The sequence below is a fragment of the Mirounga angustirostris genome, unplaced genomic scaffold, assembly GCF_029215605.1.
Source record: "Mirounga angustirostris isolate CCGP_5_RB_7025 unplaced genomic scaffold, mMirAng1.0.hap1 SCAF_3, whole genome shotgun sequence".
Lineage (NCBI taxonomy): Eukaryota > Metazoa > Chordata > Mammalia > Carnivora > Phocidae > Mirounga > Mirounga angustirostris.
The window spans coordinates 159,971,073-159,992,477 of record NW_026991711.1 but is presented as its reverse complement, the minus strand read 5'-3'; the positions used below and the strand labels follow the sequence as shown (position 1 = coordinate 159,992,477).

The 21,405-nt window shown below is 37.3% G+C and overlaps 1 protein-coding gene across 2 annotated transcripts in view; it reads left to right on the top strand.

The window, feature by feature from the left end:
* The window catches only part of SATB2 (SATB homeobox 2), a 187,900-nt gene that overhangs the window by 14,554 nt on the left and 151,941 nt on the right, over positions 1 to 21,405 (top strand). For both annotated transcript variants that reach the window (XM_064586876.1, XM_045868283.3), the window contains exon 3: positions 10,846 to 11,022. In XM_064586876.1, the coding sequence (XP_064442946.1) occupies positions 10,846 to 11,022 (177 nt within the window). The remainder of the gene's footprint in view (positions 1 to 10,845; positions 11,023 to 21,405) is intronic.

The window sequence follows — 21,405 nt, the reverse complement described above, 5'->3', positions numbered from 1 at the left end:
GAGGCGACCTGCGTGTTCAGGATTGATACTGCAAGCTCTCCCATGGAAATGTATAGAATTCCAATTAGCACAGGGTCAGAGTATAAATGTACCTCTTTTCACACTGTTCCAAGTGGTTAGTGGAAAACAAGCTGCAAAGTAATTCCCTTGGCCCCCCAATAAAAAGATTTATAGCAAAATAATTCTCAGCCCCATAATGGGACTGTTGTCGGTTTGTGTTTGATATTTATAAAACTGAAATACAGTCCATGTACCCAAACTAAACATTTATTGTAAACAAGTTAACTGCCAAGAGCTTATATTCTGTCAAACATAATTATATTGAAGATTGATGTATAGCTTGAAAGTAGGTTTGAGGGAGACAGTTCTCTTTACCCAAGGAAAGCCTCTGAGGTGCAGCTCTCTTCTCCCTTTGATATAACTCACGAAGTCGTCTTTCTTGCCGCCAGCCTCTCAGATATACAATAAACACAGGCTCGCTCTTTGAAAACATATCACTTTGTCGATCCTACTTCTGTTAACAAAATAAAGAGATGCATTTATGTTCATGAAAACTGAGGTATAGTTTCTTTCATCGTCTTTATGTAGATGCAGGCAGCAATGGTGCGAAGAGGAAGGGGCCACTCTCACCACGATGGGCAAGGCACCGTGGCCACACTGGAACTCACCCACACATCTAAACCTCAGTTCACCCCAAAAGGAACCCCTTTCTCCTTGAATGCAGAGTTTGAAAAAGAGTCTCAGGCTTGTCTTTTCTGTTATTTTGTGTGGAGCTTGTGAGATTAGATCTGTTTTGAAACTGGCCCTTTGGGGGTGAAACTACATCAATATGCTTGATTTTGTGGCTCAGAAGTTAGAGAGTTAAAGAAATTAGGAATCCAGGGAATCTAGAAGTGGAATCTTTGAGATTGAGATGTTTCATATCTGGGATCATTCCAGATTTAAAAAGGTGCAGTATTCTTCCAGGGCCTTTTGCTTTAATGAAGATAGAAACTTATATTATCTTTCCAATTAAGATTTATCCTTCTTTTTCATCCTCCTTTTTTTTTTTCCCCCCGGGAGACAAATAAATTTCTTTAGGTTTTTCAAAGATAGTTAAAAGCGGGATGACATTCCTCCTATGGCTGGATAGTATCCTTTGGATAACATTAAGGATGAAAATAAGATTTTCAGTGGATTTATATGCTGTAGCTTAAGTGATCTCTTTAGTTTTTTTAATATTAAATTTAATATTCTCTTAGAAATTATATACATTACAAAGGGGATGTATCAGAATCATAAAGTGAAAATACGAGTTTTCTCTGTTCTCTTTTTCTTGTTTAAGTAATTGCTGTAAATTGCACAGGTACGTATATACTTAAAATATCTTTTCTGGGAAGTATTCCATCTGTGGGGACCTGAGTTTCCCCAGTCTGTAGGCTGGGTTTTATTAACTTCATCTCAGTCACAATAATAATATCCTATGTATTGCAATTGAGAGATCTCAGTGTACCCTTAGGGAACTGCAGAATACACACTATGATTTTGACTTTCTTGCTCTCTCCTTGTTCTTTTCTTTCTCTTCTAGTGTCAGCCCTTTCAAGGGCTTGCTTGCTCTTACCTATCAGTGGAGTCATTTGTTGGGTACAAGAATGAGAGTGGCTTGTAGTCATGATGGCTGCTTGTCTAAGCTTGGCTTTGTGAAATCTGCATTCACTTAACAGTGATGACTTTTACACATCTATTAGACATCCCTGCATGTTTTGCTGTTTTGAGAGTAGGATTTCCTTTTGTAAGGAGAAAGCCTTTTATTTTTTACTCTAAAAACTTCACCTTTTCAGGTTTTTATTTGATAAAAATCTCTCCACTCTAGTATGATTTCCTTTGGGGCTTTGCACCAGTGTTTGATCTCAATTTTTAATAATTTTGGTGAGTTAAACTCCCCAAAGAAAACATGCTTGTGCTATGAAATATTCCCACTAGAAATCTGGGTAGTCTTGTCTTATTGAGAGCCGAGTGCTTGATTCCTTTATTAATTTCTTGCTAGTGAACCTCAGTACAGTTAACCTTTCCTTAACACTACACTGGAGAAATCAATCAAGGATTTTTTATTTTAATTGTTAAATTAGACAGAATAACATTTAGGCAAATCTCAAAACTGGATATGATAAAGCAAATGTTAATATAAAGACAATTTTTATTGACTCTTTTTCTGACTTTTGAGACTGTAAGTTGCAAATAGCTTTTCCAGAGAGGATAATGAGAATGAGGGGAGCGGCACATACATCTCCACTTAAATACGATCTGAAAAATTATCTCTCAGAGACCTCTAAAATAAAATTTTACATAATGAAGGACAGAAATCTTAGCATTAATGAATTATGGTATAGTTATTTTAACAAGCCATTGAGTCTCAAGACTTTCTATATGCATTTATAACCCACTGTGAAAAGAACCTCAAACATTTAGTTTTGAACTAAGGGATACTTCATGTTTGAACTCCTCTGTGATAATCGAACTTACATTCTACTTTTTTCTTAAAAAAATTTTTTTTTTTTTTTTTTTAAATTTCAGGGTCAGTAAACATTTTTGTCTGTCTGATTTAGAAAAGATGTTGCAGTCTTCCAGCGCAGGTACTATAGGACTGCAGACCCGACCCCCAGGGTTCTAGGATGTATACGGTCACAGAGCACAGTACTGCTAGCCACTTGAGTCTTAACACCAACAGACTGCAATGCCTTCCTGGTGATAAACCAACAATTTCTGTCCACAGTGGTCGCACGCAGCCCTGTAGTCTGGCGGACGTTCCCCGGAGAGCATGGAGCAAGCCCCCAAGTCCACTTGTGTGGATTGTTTCTTAGAAAGCTCTTCTTGTATGCTGATGCTGAATGCAATGCAGTGGGCTATGGTGATGTGACAAGTTCAGCTGGGAAGTAATGGCAAAAAGCCAGAGCTGACATCGCCTCTTAATGGTGGTTCTGAATGTCTAGCTAGAATTAGCATTTTGTTAAACTGCACCAACATTTATTTTGGACTTGCTGTAAGTCAGGCTCGGGGCTGGAGCGGGGAGTGAGGGAGTGAGTAAGACTTACCTAAGTCCAGCCCATGTTGGAGAAGGAAAAGGCAGGCCTCTCATTCACTCTCACTGGACATTCCTGACATCAGGGAATTTAGTTCCTTGGGTCAGGCTTGCTATGGCCCAGTTCCCAGGTGTAGCTCGGGCTTTTTTGTTTAGATAAGTAGCCACACTGTGCCTTCTCTGTGCCTGTGAAGTCCTGTTTTGCAGACGGCCTGGCCAACTTGATCCTGCTACCACATTTCTATAAATGAGGAGTATTGAGAGACGTGGAGTTTATCCTGCAGCCTTCAGATCTGGCTTCAGGTTGAATCGTGATCTCTCAGTCTGGGGACAGGCCTGGAAGACCAGAACCCATCTCCTCTCCCTACCACCTGAAGCTCAGTTTGAGCCTTTAGGGTGTTAAGTAAGAGAGGACTAGAGTTCGTGGCTGCCCCACCCCTGGCCTACTTTTGTTCTTATCTTCCAAAGTTAAGATCTGCCTCAGGGGCTGCAAGGTAGTGTCTGGTTTTACTAGACAGGATTCTGAGAATAAAGTATTTCTTGATAATCTTACCTCCCCACCCTACTTCCCTAAAGGGAGAGAGGCATCAAGGAGCGTTATTGTTGAAACTTTATTTGGAGATGTAACCTTGAGTTACAAATAATTGGGTCATGGATGAACGTGAAATAATATTTCTGCATATATATGACTTAATATGCCTTAGAGTAATTGTTAAGCAAATTTTGCCTTCTCCATCATTGTAGGATTAACTGTGTTCCTCCCCCTTTGAACGGCACAGGTTGCCCCTCTCTGTCAGCTCTTGCTTCCTCAGCAGTAAGACTTAAAAAAGAAAACCACAAAGACAGATGAATTAATCCTTCAGAGAACCTTTGTTCGCAAGCAAGGGTCAGAGAGAAACTTTGAAAGTGGAGCAGTTGAGGGGAGCCTAGAGGACCTCCAGTCCACCTGCGGATGGCTCCCTTGCCCCCAGATATTTTTGCTCTCCTGCCACTCCAAGCCTGGTGAAAACTTTTTTTTTTTTTTTAATTGCATTACCTGAAATTCTTTCCATTAGAAGTTAATATAGGATACAATGAGTTTCTTTTACAATGAAAGTATATCTAAGATTAAAGGACTGCTAAACCATTCAAACAGCAAAAGTGTAGCATCTTTTTATCTATTAATCTCTGTGGAATTTTTGAGCTCAGCCCCTGGGGGAATGGGAGGCTGGAGTGGAATGGTGGAATGCGGAGCCTCTGGTTACCATAGCTCAGGAGGTTGGGTGCCTAGGAGAGGACATCAGGGGCAGAAAAGAGCGGAGTAAGAAAGATTTACTTGATCCATCTTGAAATTTTGCCTGGGACCCCAAGAAGGAGGTGAGGGGCACCCTATTCTTTCTTTTTGTTTCTCACTGATCTCGGTGCTCAGACTTGCCTTGATTGTTTTAGGTTGGGAGGAAGCGTCTAGAGGCTAATACTGAAGGTTAATATTGAAGTGACTTCTTGTATGTGACTCAGGGTGTGTGTGTGTGTGTGTGAGAGAGAGATAGAGAGATAGAGAGAGATGGAGAGGGAAAGGGGGAGGGGAGAGAGAATGAAGTTTGTTTTGTTCTTCTAATAAATTTGCAATAAGAAAAGACAGTTGCCACCCCTCACTCTTTTCTCTCCCAGTCCTCCCGGTAGACCCTGTATTCACTCTCGGTTTACACGGTAGAATTTGTTTCAGGGTTCTGTGATTTATTGATTGTGGTGGTTGCTAAGTGTGGTGCTTTACTCCAGGTTCAGTTTTATACAAAGAGCAGATATGAGAGGCTCTGCCCTAAAGGCTTTGTAATCTTCAGTTAGCCCTGGGACCTTCTCAGGTGATAGAACCAGATATACTGCCAGCTTCAGGGAAGGGAGTGGGCCCTGTGGCTGCCTTCCTTCTGGAAACAGACTGTTTCAGGAGCCCTTGGAAAGAGGGGAGGAGAAAGGCTGGCCTCCTGTCATAGACTGGCTCCTGTCATTCAGGGGGCAGGTCCAAGAATGAGGGTGGACCCAGGAGACAAAGGGATTGGGGTGGAGGCTGGAGCCCACTGTCACCTTCACTAGAGTATGACTCATTTGAGCCTTTCTTTGTCTGTGAGTGACCAAAGGGCAGCGATTGTGTTCGATTCCTTCTGTGTGCCTAGCACAGTGACTCCCATGTCAAAAGGTGAATTTACTTTCAAGCAATGCATGTCACCCATTGGACTTTGCGAGCAGTGAAGGGGCCTTTGCTAAAAGGCCAAGCCTTTGGATTTTTGTGGGTGTGGGTTTCCAGGTGTAGTTTTCCATTCCCAAGAAAGCAGCGTGCCTGGAGTTTAGAGTTGGCTAACCTGAACGGTTCTCCTTGTGCCTCTCTTGAGCATGTTACTTATTTTCCCATGGTTTGTTTCCTCATTTACTGGATGAGAATAATGATACCCTCTCATGGGGTAAAGGTGGGGAGAAAGATAAAGGTACGTGTGTATGCTAGAATGTGTGGTAAGTTAGCGGGTGCTATGCAAGTGACAGGTTTGTTTTGTGTGACTTTGTGGAAAGCAGTGTAATCCAGTCCTCTAGACCCCGGCCACTGGACCTTCTTTCATCTTTCATTGTTGAGGTGAGCTATCCAGAGCATTACAGGATACTTGTTCCTTGGGTCACTTTCATGCCAGTGTTGTGGCATTTCCTGAAAACTGTTCTTTAAAATGAAGGGAAGGGGGGAAAAAACCTTTCCCTTATTAAAGAAGTTGGATGAATACGGTTAGGAATAAAACAATGGCCTACGCTTTGCTTGATGATGCAGAGATGTCACATTAGATTTTGGAGTTTAACCAATAGTACATCTGTCCTCAAGTCTCCTAAGATCAGGAACACAGAGGAAAGATAACTTGAGGGGCATCCAAGAAATGCTTAAGACAATTGCACAATTGTCTTAGTTATCAGTTTGCGATGACTTTATCCTGTGTCAGGAAAACCATTGTATATGTTGGTGTCGGCAGGTTGCTTAGAGCAGCTCTCCTAGAAATATAATATGGGCCATGTGTATAATTTTAAATTTTCTAGTAGCTTCATTTAAAAGAAGTTAAACAGGTGAAATTAATTTTGATAATATATTTTATTTAACTCAGTGCATCCAAGATATTTCTACCTGCAGTTGATTTTTAAAAATTATTCATGCTATATTTATTTGTTTTTTGCTATTAAATCATTGAAATTGAGTGTGTATTTTACACTTACAGCACATCTCAATTCAGGACTAGTCACATTTCAAGTGTTTAGTTGCCACATGTGGCTAATAGCTACTGTAGTGGGCAAGCAGTTTTAGAGTATAAAATGTATTTTTAATACTTTCACCCTTTTGCTTGGGGCACATTGAACATCTTAAGTAATTCAATGATTATGAGTATCATTTTTATTCTGAAGAAAAGCTTTTTAGTAAGTTTCATGAGCATTGATTATGGACCCTGAAAAAAATTATTGATTCCTTATTTTCCTCTGTATTAATTAATGGTATTAATTAATGGTATTAATACTGATTTTGAAAAAAAGAAAAACAAATAGGTTCCATTGTTTGAGAGCTGCCAGACAACTATTTCACAGTGTTTAATCCTCACAGCAACTCTGTGATGTAGATATTATTATTTGCATCTTACCTGGGAGGAATTTGAGCCTCAGGGAGGTCAAATAAATTACTCGAGCTCACTACAATAGGTAAAGAATGACAGTGCCAGGATTTGATCCAAGAGTTGCCTGCCTCCTTACGCAGAGCTAGTCACCACCACATTTGACCATCTCCCATTTGTCTGTATTCCTATGGCCGCCGTGGTGAAGATTAGGTTGCCTTTATAATCATACACACTTTTTCAGAAATAATGTCACAATGAAAATGACAGTTTGAGCATTGGAACTAATGACAGTTGGGAAATGCATTTTTCTAGTGGAAGGAATCTCCTGCTTATTTTGCCTCAGTGACAACAGAATTCACCATTCATCCCAATTGTCAGAACGACTCTTAATTCTTAGCAAATGGCTGGGACTGTGTGCCTGTCCCTTAGACGAAACTACCTGCTTAACCTGCCACAATTGTAGAAAGCTTAGTGAGGCTTATAATCAAAAGGTTCAAAGTTCCCTACTTGATCATCTGGAAATGGGTCTGTGCTACAATAAAAGAAGAATAATGCCATAAGTTCCAGATATAGGGCTAGAATAAGAGTTTCTTTTTTTTCTTGATCATTTGTAAATTTTGTTGTATAAATACATTTCATTTTTACATTGTTATTCTTTAGCTTTTAATTCTTCCCATTCTTATTTTTTGAATTGCTTTTCAAATACTCTCCCTATCTTTTTATCCACTGCCACTTTTTTCTTTTTCTTTCTTTCTTTCTTTCTTTCTTTCTTTCTTTCTTTCTTTCTTTCTTTCTTTCTTTCTTTCTTTCTTCCTTTCTTCCTTTCTTCCTTTCTTCCTTTCTTCCTTTCTTCCTTTCTTCCTTTCTTCCTTCCTTCCTTCCTTCCTTCCTTCCTTCCTTCCTTCCTTCCTTCTTTTTCTTTTTCGCCTGGAGAGAGTGGGGAGGGGGTACCAAATGGAATGCCTTTTTTTTGATATATATTCCTACTCATCCTTTTATAGTTTTCTTTGCCAGGGATTTGCTGTTTTTAAGTTTTTAAAACCTATGCCTTAATTTTCTTCTTCCTCACACTTGACCCCAACTGGACTGTTTTACCATTTTTCATTTCTCTTGCTGTTGTTACTAGTAATCACACCTATTTTTCCTCTTCTTTTGTAAAAATTGTGTTTCACTGTAAAAATTTCATAATTGAAATTTGATCCATGAAATTCTAGTAAAAAGGTACATTTTTCTTTATATAATCTTTTTGTTTTTAGTAGCTCATATATATATGCTTTCAGAGTAAATTCTGTTGTCATATGCTTCTGGTTAATATTACTTTATTTTATAAATGACTTCAAAATCCTTTTCTTTTCCTTTCTTTTCTTTTCTCTGCGTTGCCTTGCCTTTTCTTTTCTTTTTTTCTTTTCTTTTCTTTCTAAGTAGGTGATGCCTGTGAAGGATCGGTGCTTGCTTTTTGACTGGAAGGAGTTATTGTTCTCATGTCAGATAACGATTGCTTTCTTTAATCACTGGACTAAAATGTTTAGGAAATATTTTGATAACTGACACTTTCAAAACATAAGTTCCTGAATGGTATAGACCCTTGTGCTTTAATGTTGTATTTCATATCTCACTCACTGATTATTTTTTGAATTGCTTTTCAAATACTCTCCCTATCTTTTTATCCACTGCCACTTTTTTCTTTCTTTCTTTCTTTCTTTCTTTCTTTCTTTCTTTCTTTCTTTCTTTCTTTCTTTCTTTCTTTGATTTTTAAAAATTATTCATGCTATATTTATTTGTTACTATTTTTAAAAATTAATAGGGTCTTAGGGTTTTTTTTTTTAGTTGACTATAGACTTGGGAAAGATTTATGGTTCCTAAGTAATGGATACATGATAGCTTATGGAGGCAACTGGATTCATTGAAAGGCCTTATCTGTGATTCCCAGATGTGTGACACTCAGATGTTGACATTAGGAACTGCACATGGATTTTCAGCATTGAAACTTATGTACACATAGGTATTAGTGGTGAAGTGGCTTATGGCACCATTGACTACATGGCCCTATGTGTGCATATGCTGAAATCATTAGAAGTAGAAATCAACCTGCTTCCTTGGACAAAGATCATATACCAGTATGTAAGAGTTAAAAGGTCTAAATGGGGGCTATTCCCTGCTGGTAAGGACTCTGATGGATAGGTCCTATAAAATGCCATTATGCTTGCTTAGGAAGATTTTACAGCACCTTCAACAGCATTGAGGGCAGGAGCCACATCAGACTTGTTCTTACTTGTATCTCTGAAGCCACAGGGGATACCTGGTACACAATAGGTGTTCAGGGAATAAAAATTGGATACATGAATGAGCACAAAGATAATTTGGAGGCAGTGTAATTTATAGTGTTCATTTCATGTCTTACCTACATTTGGGAATAAATTGGGCATAAATAAGTAAGCGTTTGATAGACTAGTACTGGTCACAATTCTAAAGAATATTTTATAAGGCACCATGTGGCCGGGCTAAATTTCCTTGTTTGTCTAAAACGATCAGTCTGCTCCACCCTTATTTCCTATTTTCTATAAATCTGTACCATAGGTAGTGTATTTTCTACAAACAATAATGCTGCTTTATTGTTCTTGAGAGTGAACCATGGAGTCAGTAGTTGTCCCAGGAATGGTATGGTGTGACTTGTTAGACTGTTGTACTGGCTTAATAATAATTACCATGATCCTTAATGATAACAATTCTTAAGGAGTATTATTACTGTTAATAATGATTACATTTAATAATTACACCCTATACTTACTATCTTTAATAATAATAATTAGCACATGGGAACCAGTTGTACCATTGTATTATCTTTAGAACAAAAATCTGCATCTGTGACCTGGTAGTTTGCAGGGTGTCTGCTCCCACTCTCTGCTTTCCAGATCAGAGTGAGTCAGGTGGCTTCTAGGGTCTAGGCAGAGGGGAGGGGCTTTTAAAAAAACTGTGTAGTCTGTGTCTCACAGGCAGAACTCCCATGGGTCATTTACACAGAGGTCTTATTTTTATTGTAAAGTGCCTTCAGCAATGACCAACTAATTGTCCACCTCCCCCCATCTCTCAGCTTGCCCACCTGTCCTTCATAACTTTTGGTTTTCTTGCACGAAGAGAGAAGACCCAGAACAGATCTATTCCATAACATACTAATTTGTGTGAATTACATGGGGCAGAGTCCGTGTTTATTACTTGTATGTTGGTAAAACTTTGATCTTCTTATGCCTTGGCTATGTTTAGATTTAAATGCCTGTATGACTTTTTTAAAAATAAAAAACAGTTTATAAAAAAATCTTTGGCGAATTAAACATTTTTTAGCTTTTCACACTTTGATACAAAGCAGAGAAATATTTCAGTGACAACAGATTTCAACAGATTTTCAACTAGACTAATTTGCTTTATCCTTTAGGGTAGTTTACTTCTTCTCTGAAAACACAAGAAGAGATAATTCCCTTTATAGTGGTAACTGGTGTTAATATGTAAAATAATAATTAAAAAAAAGACAAAGTTTTAAATTTGGATGCATGTTTTGACATAAGTTAAATGTCAGTTAAGATTTTCGTGAGCAGGATATTTGCAGACTAATTGATGACCTATTTGCTGGGACTTAGATAAAAGATACAAGAGGGACTGTTAAAAAATAAAAAAATTCCTATTGGCTTTCTTAGACATAGTCACTTGATAGCTTAGGCCCCGAAATCAAATATGCCTCTCTAGTAGGTTTCTTACAGCATTTCCAGACAAAAGCAGATCTGATCTGGAAATACTAGTCCCCATTAGTAGTTAATGATAAAACCATAGACATGAAGGTTATGAGGGTCTGGAAGGTCACCTTAACCTCAGCTTTGTGGCAGCTCTGGAGTTAGGGTCTCAGGCAGGACACCTCTGATGGGCACACTCCACATTTTAATGACTGGAATCTGAGGGCTTCTGCCTTTGCCCAGGGCGATTCTGCTGCAATCTGATAGTAATAAGGAAGGGGAAAAAAAATCCACAGCTTTCCCATTAGGCCTATCCAACTAAGAGGCTTGTTTAATCGAAACCATTGTTGATCACAGATGAGTAACTTTTATAACTGCCTCTTCCCTTCTCATCATGGTGACTGAGATTTGCTTTGTAATGTTTGTGTTTTGCTCTTGAATTTTGTCTCTTCAGGTTTGATGATTCCTGTCTTTTGTGTGGTGGAGCAGTTGGATGGCTCTCTTGAATATGACAACAGAGAAGAACATGCAGAGTTCGTTCTGGTTCGAAAAGATGTGCTTTTTAGCCAGCTGGTGGAGACCGCGCTCCTGGCCCTGGGGTACTCCCACAGCTCTGCAGCTCAGGCACAAGGTAGGACTGCGTGTCCCCTCCTCTCCCCGCCCCACGCCTCTGTGTGTCATGATTTGAGGAAGAATGTGTTTCCTGAAATAATTCTCCAAACAAGGGTTGGAGGAGAATGGTCAGGTCTAACATCTTTTCCGAGCAGCAGATAGCAGAGGGTCTCTTGCAGTGACTTGTTTTCTGGTTGCTTTGGGAAGCATTTCACCGGCAGCACCTCTAGAGCCTCCAGAATAAACTTGCATTTTAAAGTGACCCTCTTCGTTTTGTTGGCATTGATAGCTCTGGTACTTTCTCTGAGTCCCTAAAGTGGGGCTCTCAGAGTGCGGAGATGTTTGATCCTAACTTATCTAAACTTCCGTACATGATTTATAAGCTTTCAATTTTCTAAATTTATTTATTGCTTTTAGGCCTGCAGCTTCTGCACCTTACAATCAGCTTTTAATTAAATACAAAAAAAATGGATGCATTTTACCAAACTTTTGTATCTTTGAAAATTGCTCTGTAGTTTTAGGGTTGTCCATTCAGTAAAACAAAAACAAACAAAACAAAACAAAACAACAACAACAACAAAAATCTCAGTGTTTTTGTGATCAATTCATTTAATCTATTTAATTAAAAATTAAAATTGCATCGTTATTTCCGTGTGTATTGTACAGCACTCGCAAGCCTGTTGTGAGCTTGTGTTGCTTCACTCTGAAGCGTAGCCCATTGTTCTTTCATGGCAAAGAATTGACAAAACAAATAACATAAAAATATCCCCCAAACCTTGAAAAATGAAAAAAAAAATTGACCCAATGGAATGACTGTTACTGTATTTCAGCTGAAATGATTGAATTGTACAATTTATGATAATGTGTTATAACCAAAGGAGAGACATATGTAACTTCCAGGTCTTGTTTTATACATTAATTTTCTATATTATTATTCTTACTTAACATTGGTACATGTGCCACAGATTTTTGCAACTTTTTTTATGAGTCCCTCTTCATATAATTCCTAGGAACGGTCAGTCAGAGCCTCCATTTATTCAGATAAGAAAACTATGAGAGATTAAGCAATATATACAAAGTTACAAATATGGCGACCAAGGACATGGGATTTAATATCCAAGCCCTTGACTCTGATTCTGTAAGCAGATCATCGCTGTTTAAAAATGTTTAAGTATTTAAATTAGATTTTAATTCTACCAAGAAAGCAACCCACCTGAAACCAGAGGTCAAGAATGTTTTCCCAGGGCAGGTAGTAACCCCATGGATCATTATGAGTCCAAGCGCTGTCTGAATCCGAGCGCTTGGCCTGTCGGGTGCAGTAATAACAGCTGAATTGTCGAGTCCACTGCTTTCAAAGCAGTGTGATAAAGGATGATTCATTTCCTTTCTCTGACGACTTTCTTTCTTGTGTAAGGGATTCAAGATTTGATCCCGAGCAAATTGCATACTAGGCACCATTGCTTTTATTTTATGCTATGTGCCTAAATGAAATAAAAGAATCCCTCCTCCTCCCCCCCATAAACTTTTCATGCCATTTTAGGGATTTTTTTTTTCTGAATGTAAAGGTCATTGTATCCCACTGCTTGCATCCTGGTGCGCCAGCTTCCTGTTTGACAGGGCTATCCATCTCAGTTAGCACGGTTGCTCAACACGCCGTGAGCTCACATGTGGAGCACAGAGCACTAAGTGGCCAAGATTTGATTCTTGGCACATGCTCAGGGAAGGGGCTCTCAGGAAATTTGCACTAGGGAGCCACACTGTTCCATTCAGTGATGGGGACTGAGAGTTCTACCCACCAGGGTGAGATAGATACAGTAGCAAGGGATATGGTCTACAGTGGAGGATTAAACAGGAGAAAAGTCAAAAGCAAATACTTGCTTCCCCAAAGTTTTTGAAAACCATGGTTAAAAAATACTGTGAATATTACACTTGTAAAAAGTTGAATCAACATTCTGAAGGTACTCTAGATCACAGTTAATACTTTATTTTGTAGGTAAACAAAGGTTTTAGCACTAGGTCCTATACTGTAATTTTAGAGGGGAAAAAATGCAGTTTGCTTAGTTTTAAATTAGGCTGCTGATCTCTGTTTTGGGTAAACGGAAAAACTTGGAATTGTTTATTTTGAAATGAATGTATTAGATCTTTGTTGTCATTTAGATCATCAAACATAGGCAATTCGCTGCATGTTTATTATAGACCAAACAGAATGCATGATAAGACTGGTCATTTGTGTGCTGGACAAGCAGCAGAGTGAGAGAAAGCTAGAAAAGGAGGTAGAACAAAATATGACTGCATATTCGAAGTCTGAGTTTGTATGGGTCTAGTTTTCTGTTTTGTTTTGATTTTGTTTGTTCATTGGTTAGGTAGTTCCCCCAGGATGGGGAAGTCATTGGGTGACCTAGCAAATCCATTTGTAGCAGAGAAACTGAGCGTTTCTGAACTTCTTCCTGTGTTGGAAAACTTGGACAGAACTAAACTGCAAGGAGAGTGGGTATTTTTATTTATCTATTTGTTTGTTTATTTATAAAAGATTTCTTTCTTTATTCTAGAGAGGGAGAGTTCGTGAATGGGGTTGGGGGGAGGGGCAGTGGGAGGGGGAGGGAGGAAATCCTAAGCAGGCTCCGTGTTCAGAGTGCAGCCTGACGCAGGGCTCGATCTCCTGACCCTGAGATCATGACCTGAGCAAAAATCAAGAGTTAGGTGCTTAATTTACTGAGCCACCCTGGCACCCTGAGCCTATTTTAAAAATTAAGGCTCTTGAAACATGATATTTTTTATTTTGACATGCCCAGAAAATAGTTTTAATAATTGAATTGGATAGTATTCAAATTGCCTTGAAAAGAGAAAATACATTGGCAATGTGATTATTTTGGAGTGATACTCAGGTCCTAATGACAAGATAGTGCACCCATGTTTTGCGAGTGTGGGATAGTCCATTTCTGTTTTTAGAGGACATTCCCTCCAAGTGAGCTTAAGAGAATAGAAAGAATATTTGCTTCTAAAGGATGAAGAGATTCCACTAAAATGGAGGTCAGGGATTTCCAACACTCTCCCCCCTCCCCTTCTATAATAATCTTTATTCGAAGCCACATATTGGAACTCCAGAGAAGGTAAGGGCAAAAAATACTGTCATAAGTGATGGGCGTGGTGCTTCTAACTGAGCCAAGCCCTCCATTTCCCAGGACACATACCATTAACTCTCTGTGATTCTCAAGGATGAGAGAGATCCAGGATACATTTGACCTGCTGTTTTACATAAGCAAAAAGTCAAAAGATACCAGGCTTTTGCTTTTCCTAGAGTAGGCAGCCTAAGAGCTAATGAGTAGCAAGCACATTTTATGGTGGACCAAGAGTCCATATCTCTGAATCAAAAGTCTCCCTAGTTTTGGAAGAGGAGTGTTAGTTAACCTAGGGAATCGCTGTGTAGCAACCCTACCCACTCCCCCAAATTCAGCTTGGTCATTCCCTTTCTTCTTTCTTCTTTTCTTTTCATCCTTTCAGTTCTGCCCCATACAGCTTTTGGTAATAACTATGGATCTCTCCACATTATTGAGAGAGTTCTTTATCCTACTGATTAAGTAGCTATTCATAGGTGCTAATGTGGATGGTGGATTTGGGGAGGTCGCAGTGATGGCAACGTGATTCCTCACGTGCACAATTGACTAAATTTGTAAGTGGACATCTTATTTCTCCTCTGCTTCCTGTAAATTTTAAAGTAACTTGTAGAATTTTATTTATATATATTTTTATTGAGGTGTAATTGACAAACATATTAGTTTTAGATACATAACATAATGATTTGATATTTGTGTATATTGTGAAATAATCACCCCAATAAGTCTAGTTAACATCCATCACCACACATAATTATAGAATTTTTTTTCCTTATCATGAGAACTTTTAAGATTTACTCTTCTGGCAACTTTCAAAAATATAATACAGTATTATTAACCATAGTCCCCATACTGTACATTATATCCCCAGGACTTATTTATTTTAAAACTGGAAGCTTGTACCTTTTGACTCCCTCACCTGTTTTGCCCACCCTCACCCCCACCTCTGGCAACCACCATCTGTTCTCTGTACCTATGAAGCTTGTTTTTTTTTAATTAATTTTTTTCTTTTAAGATTGCGCTTAGAAATGAGATCATATGGTATTTGTCTTCTCTGTTTGACTTACTTCATTTAGCATAATGCCCTCAAGTTCCATCCATGTTGTCACAAATGACAAGATTTCTTTCTTTTTTTATGGCTCAATAATATTTGTATGTGTGCATGTGTGTACCACATTTTCTTTATCCATTCATCCGTTGATGGACACATAGATTGTTTCCATGTCTTGGCTTTATAAATAATGCTGCAGTGAACATGGCCGTTCATATCTTTTCAAGTTCTTTCTTTTTCTTTCTTTCTTTCTTTCTTTCTTTCTTTCTTTCTTTCTTTCTTTCTTTCTTTCTTTCTTTCTTTTCTTTTCTTTTTTTCTTTCTTCTTTCTTTCTTTTTCTCTCTCTCTCTCTTTCGTGTTAGTATTTCCTTTTCGGTAAATACCCAGAAGTAAAATATCTGGATCATATGGTAGTTCTATTTTTAATTTTTTGAGGAACCTCCATACTGTTTTTCACAGTGGCTGTACCAATTTACATTCCCACCAACAGTACACAAGTGTTCCCTTTTCTCCTCATCCTTGCCAATACTTGTTATTTCTTGTCTTTTTGATACTATCCATTCTAACAGGTGTCAGGTGATATCTCATTGTGGTTTTGATTTCCATTTCCCTGATAAGTAGTGGTATTGAGCATCTTTTCATGTACCCTTTGGCCTGTATGATTTTGGAAAAATGCATGTTCAGATTCTCTATTTTTTAATCAGATTGTTTATTTTTTTGCTTTTAAGTTGTATGAGTTCTTTATATATTTTGGATATTGGCCCCTTATCAGATATATGATTTGTAAATATTTTTTCTCATTTAATAGGTTGCCTTTTCATTTTGTTAGTGGTTTCCTTTGCTGTGTAGAAGCTTTTTAGTTTGCTGTAGCCTCACTCATTTATTTTTGCTTTTGTTGCCTTTGCTTTTGGTGTCAGATCCAAAAAATCATCTCCAAGACCTATGTCAGGGAGCTTACTGCATGTATTTTCTTCTAGGAGTTTTATGGTTTCAAGTTTTACATTCAAGTCTTTAATCCATTTTGAGTTAATTTTTGGGTGTGGTGTAAGGTGTTGGTCCAGTTTCATTCTTTTGCATGTAGCTGTCCAGTTTTCCAAACACCATTTATTGAAGAGACTGTGCTTTTTCCAGTGTATATTTTTGGCTTCTCTGTTGTAAATTAATTAACCATATATGCATGGGTTTATTTCTGGTCTCTCTATTCTGTTCCAATGATCTGTGTGTCTGTTTTTATGCCAATGCCTTACTGTTTACTATACCTTTGTACTATAGTTTGAGATCAGGAATGTGTTGTTTCCAGCTTTGTTCTTGTTTCTTAAGATTGTAAAATTTAGTTTTGACCAGAAAATTTTATTTAAAAACAAACATGCTGAGCAATAAATAAGCAAAAATTCTTTCTGGCTGGTTATATTTGGGTTCATGAGTATATAAAAATTATGGAAGAGAAGGTGTATTAATTATCATTTTTTCTTGTTTATGTTGGAATAATTAAATTTATACCATCATTTAAAATGATATTTTAAAAAAGTGACACAAAAGTACATTTAATACCGTGTTATGTGAGTCAAGAAGAGTGCCAGATACAGTCTCAATTATATAAAATTATACATATATACATAGAAAAAAGACAAAGGAAATCTATTCAGATGTCATCAGTGTGGGTGGTGGGATTATATGGTAGTGGGATTGTGTTCTTTTTCTAATCAGAAAGAATATATAAGTATGAAACTCTGCTTTCTCCATGAATTCTCTTAATAAGTGGGAATTTGTTATTTCTACCTTATTACACAATTTTGATAGGCAATTCACTTTGTCCCTAATGTATCCATAAGTGTGAAAACTTGTCCATGATACAGATGTATTTCTGTTGTTTTTTCAGTTTAAGATGAAAAAAAGACTAAGTCGTTAATGAGTCCCTGTGATGTATAAATGAACTAAGGGATTTCTTAGAGTTTTAGTAGTGCTAGGTATGTCAGGCACTATTCTAAAAGATTTGCATGTACAGATTCATTTAAATATCACAACAGTTTTTTGAAGTAAGTTATATGTTCCCCCATTTCACAGATGAAGAAAGTGAGGCAAACAAAGAAGGGAAATAACTTTCCTGGGCACACAGGGCTATGGGTGGAAGAGCTGAGATCTGAAGCCCAGGGATCCAACTCCAGAGTCAGGTTTCTTAACCACAGGACTGGTCTGTGATAGCCATGATCAGTGGGAGTTGGGGTAGGAGTCAGTTCTTATTTAATGCTTGCTCCTTACTCTTTGACATAAACCCTAAAAGGCAGGACTTTTAGAGTGGGTGCTTAACATAAGGATTCTAGCTAGCTAGCTAGCTAGCTAGATATGAAAGAGTGTGCGTGAGTGGGGGCGGTGGGCACAGAGGGAGAGGGAAAAAGAATCCCAATCCCAGTCTATGTGGGGCTCAATCTCACCACCCTGAGACCATGACCTGAGCTGAAATCAGTCAGACGCTCAACAGACTGAGCAACCCAGGCGCCCCAGGATTATATTTATTTGATAATGATTATATATATTCAGTAATGATAAATTATACATAGAGATACTTTTTCAAGGCAACTGAGACAGCCTTCAGTAAAAACAAACAAAAAAACAAATCTTACAGAATTGTTGTCTATTGAAGCCAATTCCTAAAACTAAATAGAAGGCCTATAGTAGGTTGAGTAATTCAAATATACTGTTCCTACTTATGAAGCCTAAATGATCTTGACATGAAAATAAAGCATATTCCTCAGCAATTCTGATTTTCAAATTAGTTAATTAAACAGTATTAAATGCCTATCATGTTCCTGTCATTATTCTAGGCTCTGGGGATAAAGAACTGAAAAAAATCTTGCCTTCATGAAGCTTACATTTGGTAGTTCAATAACACAAGAAAAGTTTAGTATGTAGATTATTAGTTGATTTTTGATCCTCTGAGCTCAGAAATATTGAATACTGAGGTTCAGAGAATAGAAATGCATATAAAATCTGTTTACAAGTTTAGTGCTAATTTATAACTAAATGTTAGTTTTATTCTTGAAAAATACTCAAGAATTACTCTTTTTAGTTTTTGGAAGTAGGTGACCAGATGGAAAATATGGGTTAAAATTTCCAGAAAATTCTTGCTTTGTCTCATTAAAAGAAAGCTATTTATTTGCCACTTTTGTCTACTGTTGTCTCCATTTTTAAAATAGGCTTGTTGTTGGCTTTTTTATTGGTGAAACTCTTGTGTTCTCAGAGACCCATTTTTTTTAGAACAAAGGGTGGGACTTGTGATAGGCATTTAGTCGATGTTGGAAGATTGAACAAATGGACTGAAGGTATTATTTATTACCCTGGAGAAATATATGCAGTTCTAAAAAGTGCCAGTTTACTGTCTTCAATAGTTATATTTGGACTCATGAACTAGAAACTATTTTGTTCCCTCAAAACAGAATGATACATAGCACAGTGTGAAGTCTATAGGAATTCAGTAACTGTTTGTTGACAGTGAAAACGGGTATTTTTAAGGTTCATTTTTACTAAACTTTATCCATGAAATTTTTTTTTCCTTGTATATCACTGTGAAGTTGGCTCCCATTCATGAATTAGCTATTTTTATCAGAAGTAAAATATAATTTGACTCCTTAGTGATTAGCTTCACCATTTCCAGATTATTCCATGTCATCATCCCATGGGCAGTGATGTTTTGGTTCCACCCATGGTGGCAAAACACTTCAAATAATAACTTTTAGACTCAAAGAGCTATTTATTCAAAACATACAGGATTGCTGGGATCCAAATTCTTCTAATCAAAACATAGAGGTGTTTTGTCAGTGTTTATCTGGACTTCATCTTTTTGAAGGCATTTTACACAGGGAGAACAATTTCAGTCTGAAACTAGAAACAGTGGTAAGAATGAATAGAATAAGACTTAAAACCAAAATAATAAGGATATTTTTAAAGGAACGGCTTAATTTATTTATTACTTATTTATTATTTTATATATTATTCATTCATTTATTATATACTTTTCAGGGAACTAGCCTTTTACAACATACTATTGGAAAGAACTTTACGAAGAAGCTACATTGGGGGTAAATTTTATCATTAGAAATGAATATACTTCCATTTTAGATTATTCAGTGCTTGAAATGCTCTGTTTTTCATTTCTCCAAAATGTTTATTCTGGGAACATGCAACATATACAAAATAGAGTGATTAGTATAGTAAATACTCATAAATTTATCATGTAGCATCAACAATTAGCAATTCATGGTCAGTCTTGTTTCATCTCTGCCCTTACCCACAGCTTACTTCTCTCCCACTGGATTATTTTAAAGTACGTCCTAAACCTCATATTTTATCCACAAATATTTACTAAGTATCTCTTAAAGATAAAGACTATCTTAAAAATATAACCACAATACCAGCATGATTCTTAAAAAGCAGATAATTCCTTAATGTCCTGAAATATCCAATCAATGTTCAAAAATTTCCCATTTTATAATTTTCTTTTTTAGTGTTTTTTTTTTGTGTGTGTGTGTGTGTTTTAATCAAATCAGGAGCCATACAGATCTATATATTGCACTGGTTGATATGTCTCTCTCATTCTCTTACATTTTTAAAAATTCTTTTCTAGGGGCACCTGGGTGCCTTAGTCATTTAAGCATCTAACTTAATCTCAGCTAAGTTCAAGTCCTGCCTTGGGCTCCATGCTGGGATGGAGCCTACTTAAAAAAAAAAAAAAAAAAAAAAAATCTTTTCTAAATCTAATGTTTGCCATTTTAGTTCAGAATTATTTTTGTTTTGCTAAACTTAATGAAAATCTTAATCCTATAAATGGCTGCAAATATGATGATTTTAAATAAACAACTAGTAAGCTCAGTCATAACCTTGTAATGGAACTCAGAAAAATCACACTTTTTTGGGGTGTGGGGAGGGAGGATGCTTAAAAGGCATATGTTTCCAAGAGCCCAAAGGTTTTTTTATGAAAGTTTGATATTCTCCCTATTGAAAATGTTTAAAATGATCTCTTGCCTTATATTGCTTTCCTGGTTTCTTTCTTTGGCTCTTTCTCTCCCCCCCCCCCCCCCCCCCACTTTTCCTTCTTTAATTAAACTCTCATGTTTGGGAGACTCTCTCAGCAGTTTTTTCTTTATAAGGGCAATGTTGAAAAAAGGTACATATTTAGAAATTTTAGGCCTTGGAGCAATCTTTTAACAAATAAACTACTTTTTAAAAAAATTCTGTGGCTCTCAAAAGAGAGCTAAAAAAGCTACCCAAAATTGCTGTTAACCATGTCTCACCCTCATTAGAGCTGGATGGGCCAAAATATAAAACAGTGGCTGTGTTGATACGAATCTCTAACAAACCCCCTATACTCTTCCCTCATCTACTACATAAAATTAAATATTCATATATACATGTGTACATATGCTTATTCATCTGCACAGAGCAAAACCTGAAATACTACTTTTAAATGCCAGTAGAAGAATAATGCCATTTTACTTCCTTGTCCAATATGTATTTAAGAATGAGGGGCGCTTGGGTGGGCAGTTGGTTCAGTGTCTGATTCTTGGTTTCGGCTCGGGTTGTGATCTTGGGGTGGTGAAATCAAGCACCACGTGGGGCTCTGTGCTAAGCACAGTCTTCTTGACACTCTCCCTTTCCCTTTGCCCCTCCCCCAACTCGGGCGCGCACTTTCTCTCAAATAAATAAATCTTTTAAAAAAAAGGATGAGTGTCTAATATAAATGTTTGTAGTTCTGGATTCCTTATATTTGCTTATACTGGCACAAATATGTGTTACTTAAAGTATATAGATAATTATGGCTCACATGAAGGTCAGCTGATTGAATTACTGTCTACATGTACATTTGTAGAGGATGAAGACCCTATCTAACTTGACATGCAAGATGCCTAGCAGTTGAGTAGGAAATACTTGATAAAAACTGTTAAGGGCAGTGAATTAAAAAAAAATTAGTCTGATCTTTGACCTTTCAATTTCTACTTGAACGCCCATTTAAAAAAATCATATCAGTGAAGAGAATTCATTAAAAAGCTAGCTCATTGTTTCTTCCATTATGAGGGAAGTGCTTAGCAATATTTTTAGTCAGCTGTTTGTTTGGGGCAATTGGCCATGGTGGCCATTAGCTTTGGTGCATTTTTAAAATTGCTTAAAATTTCTCTTTTTGGGAGTTAGGTGTGAATGTCTATAAGCTGGAGGGGACTAATCATCTGAGTTCTGTGTTTTGGCA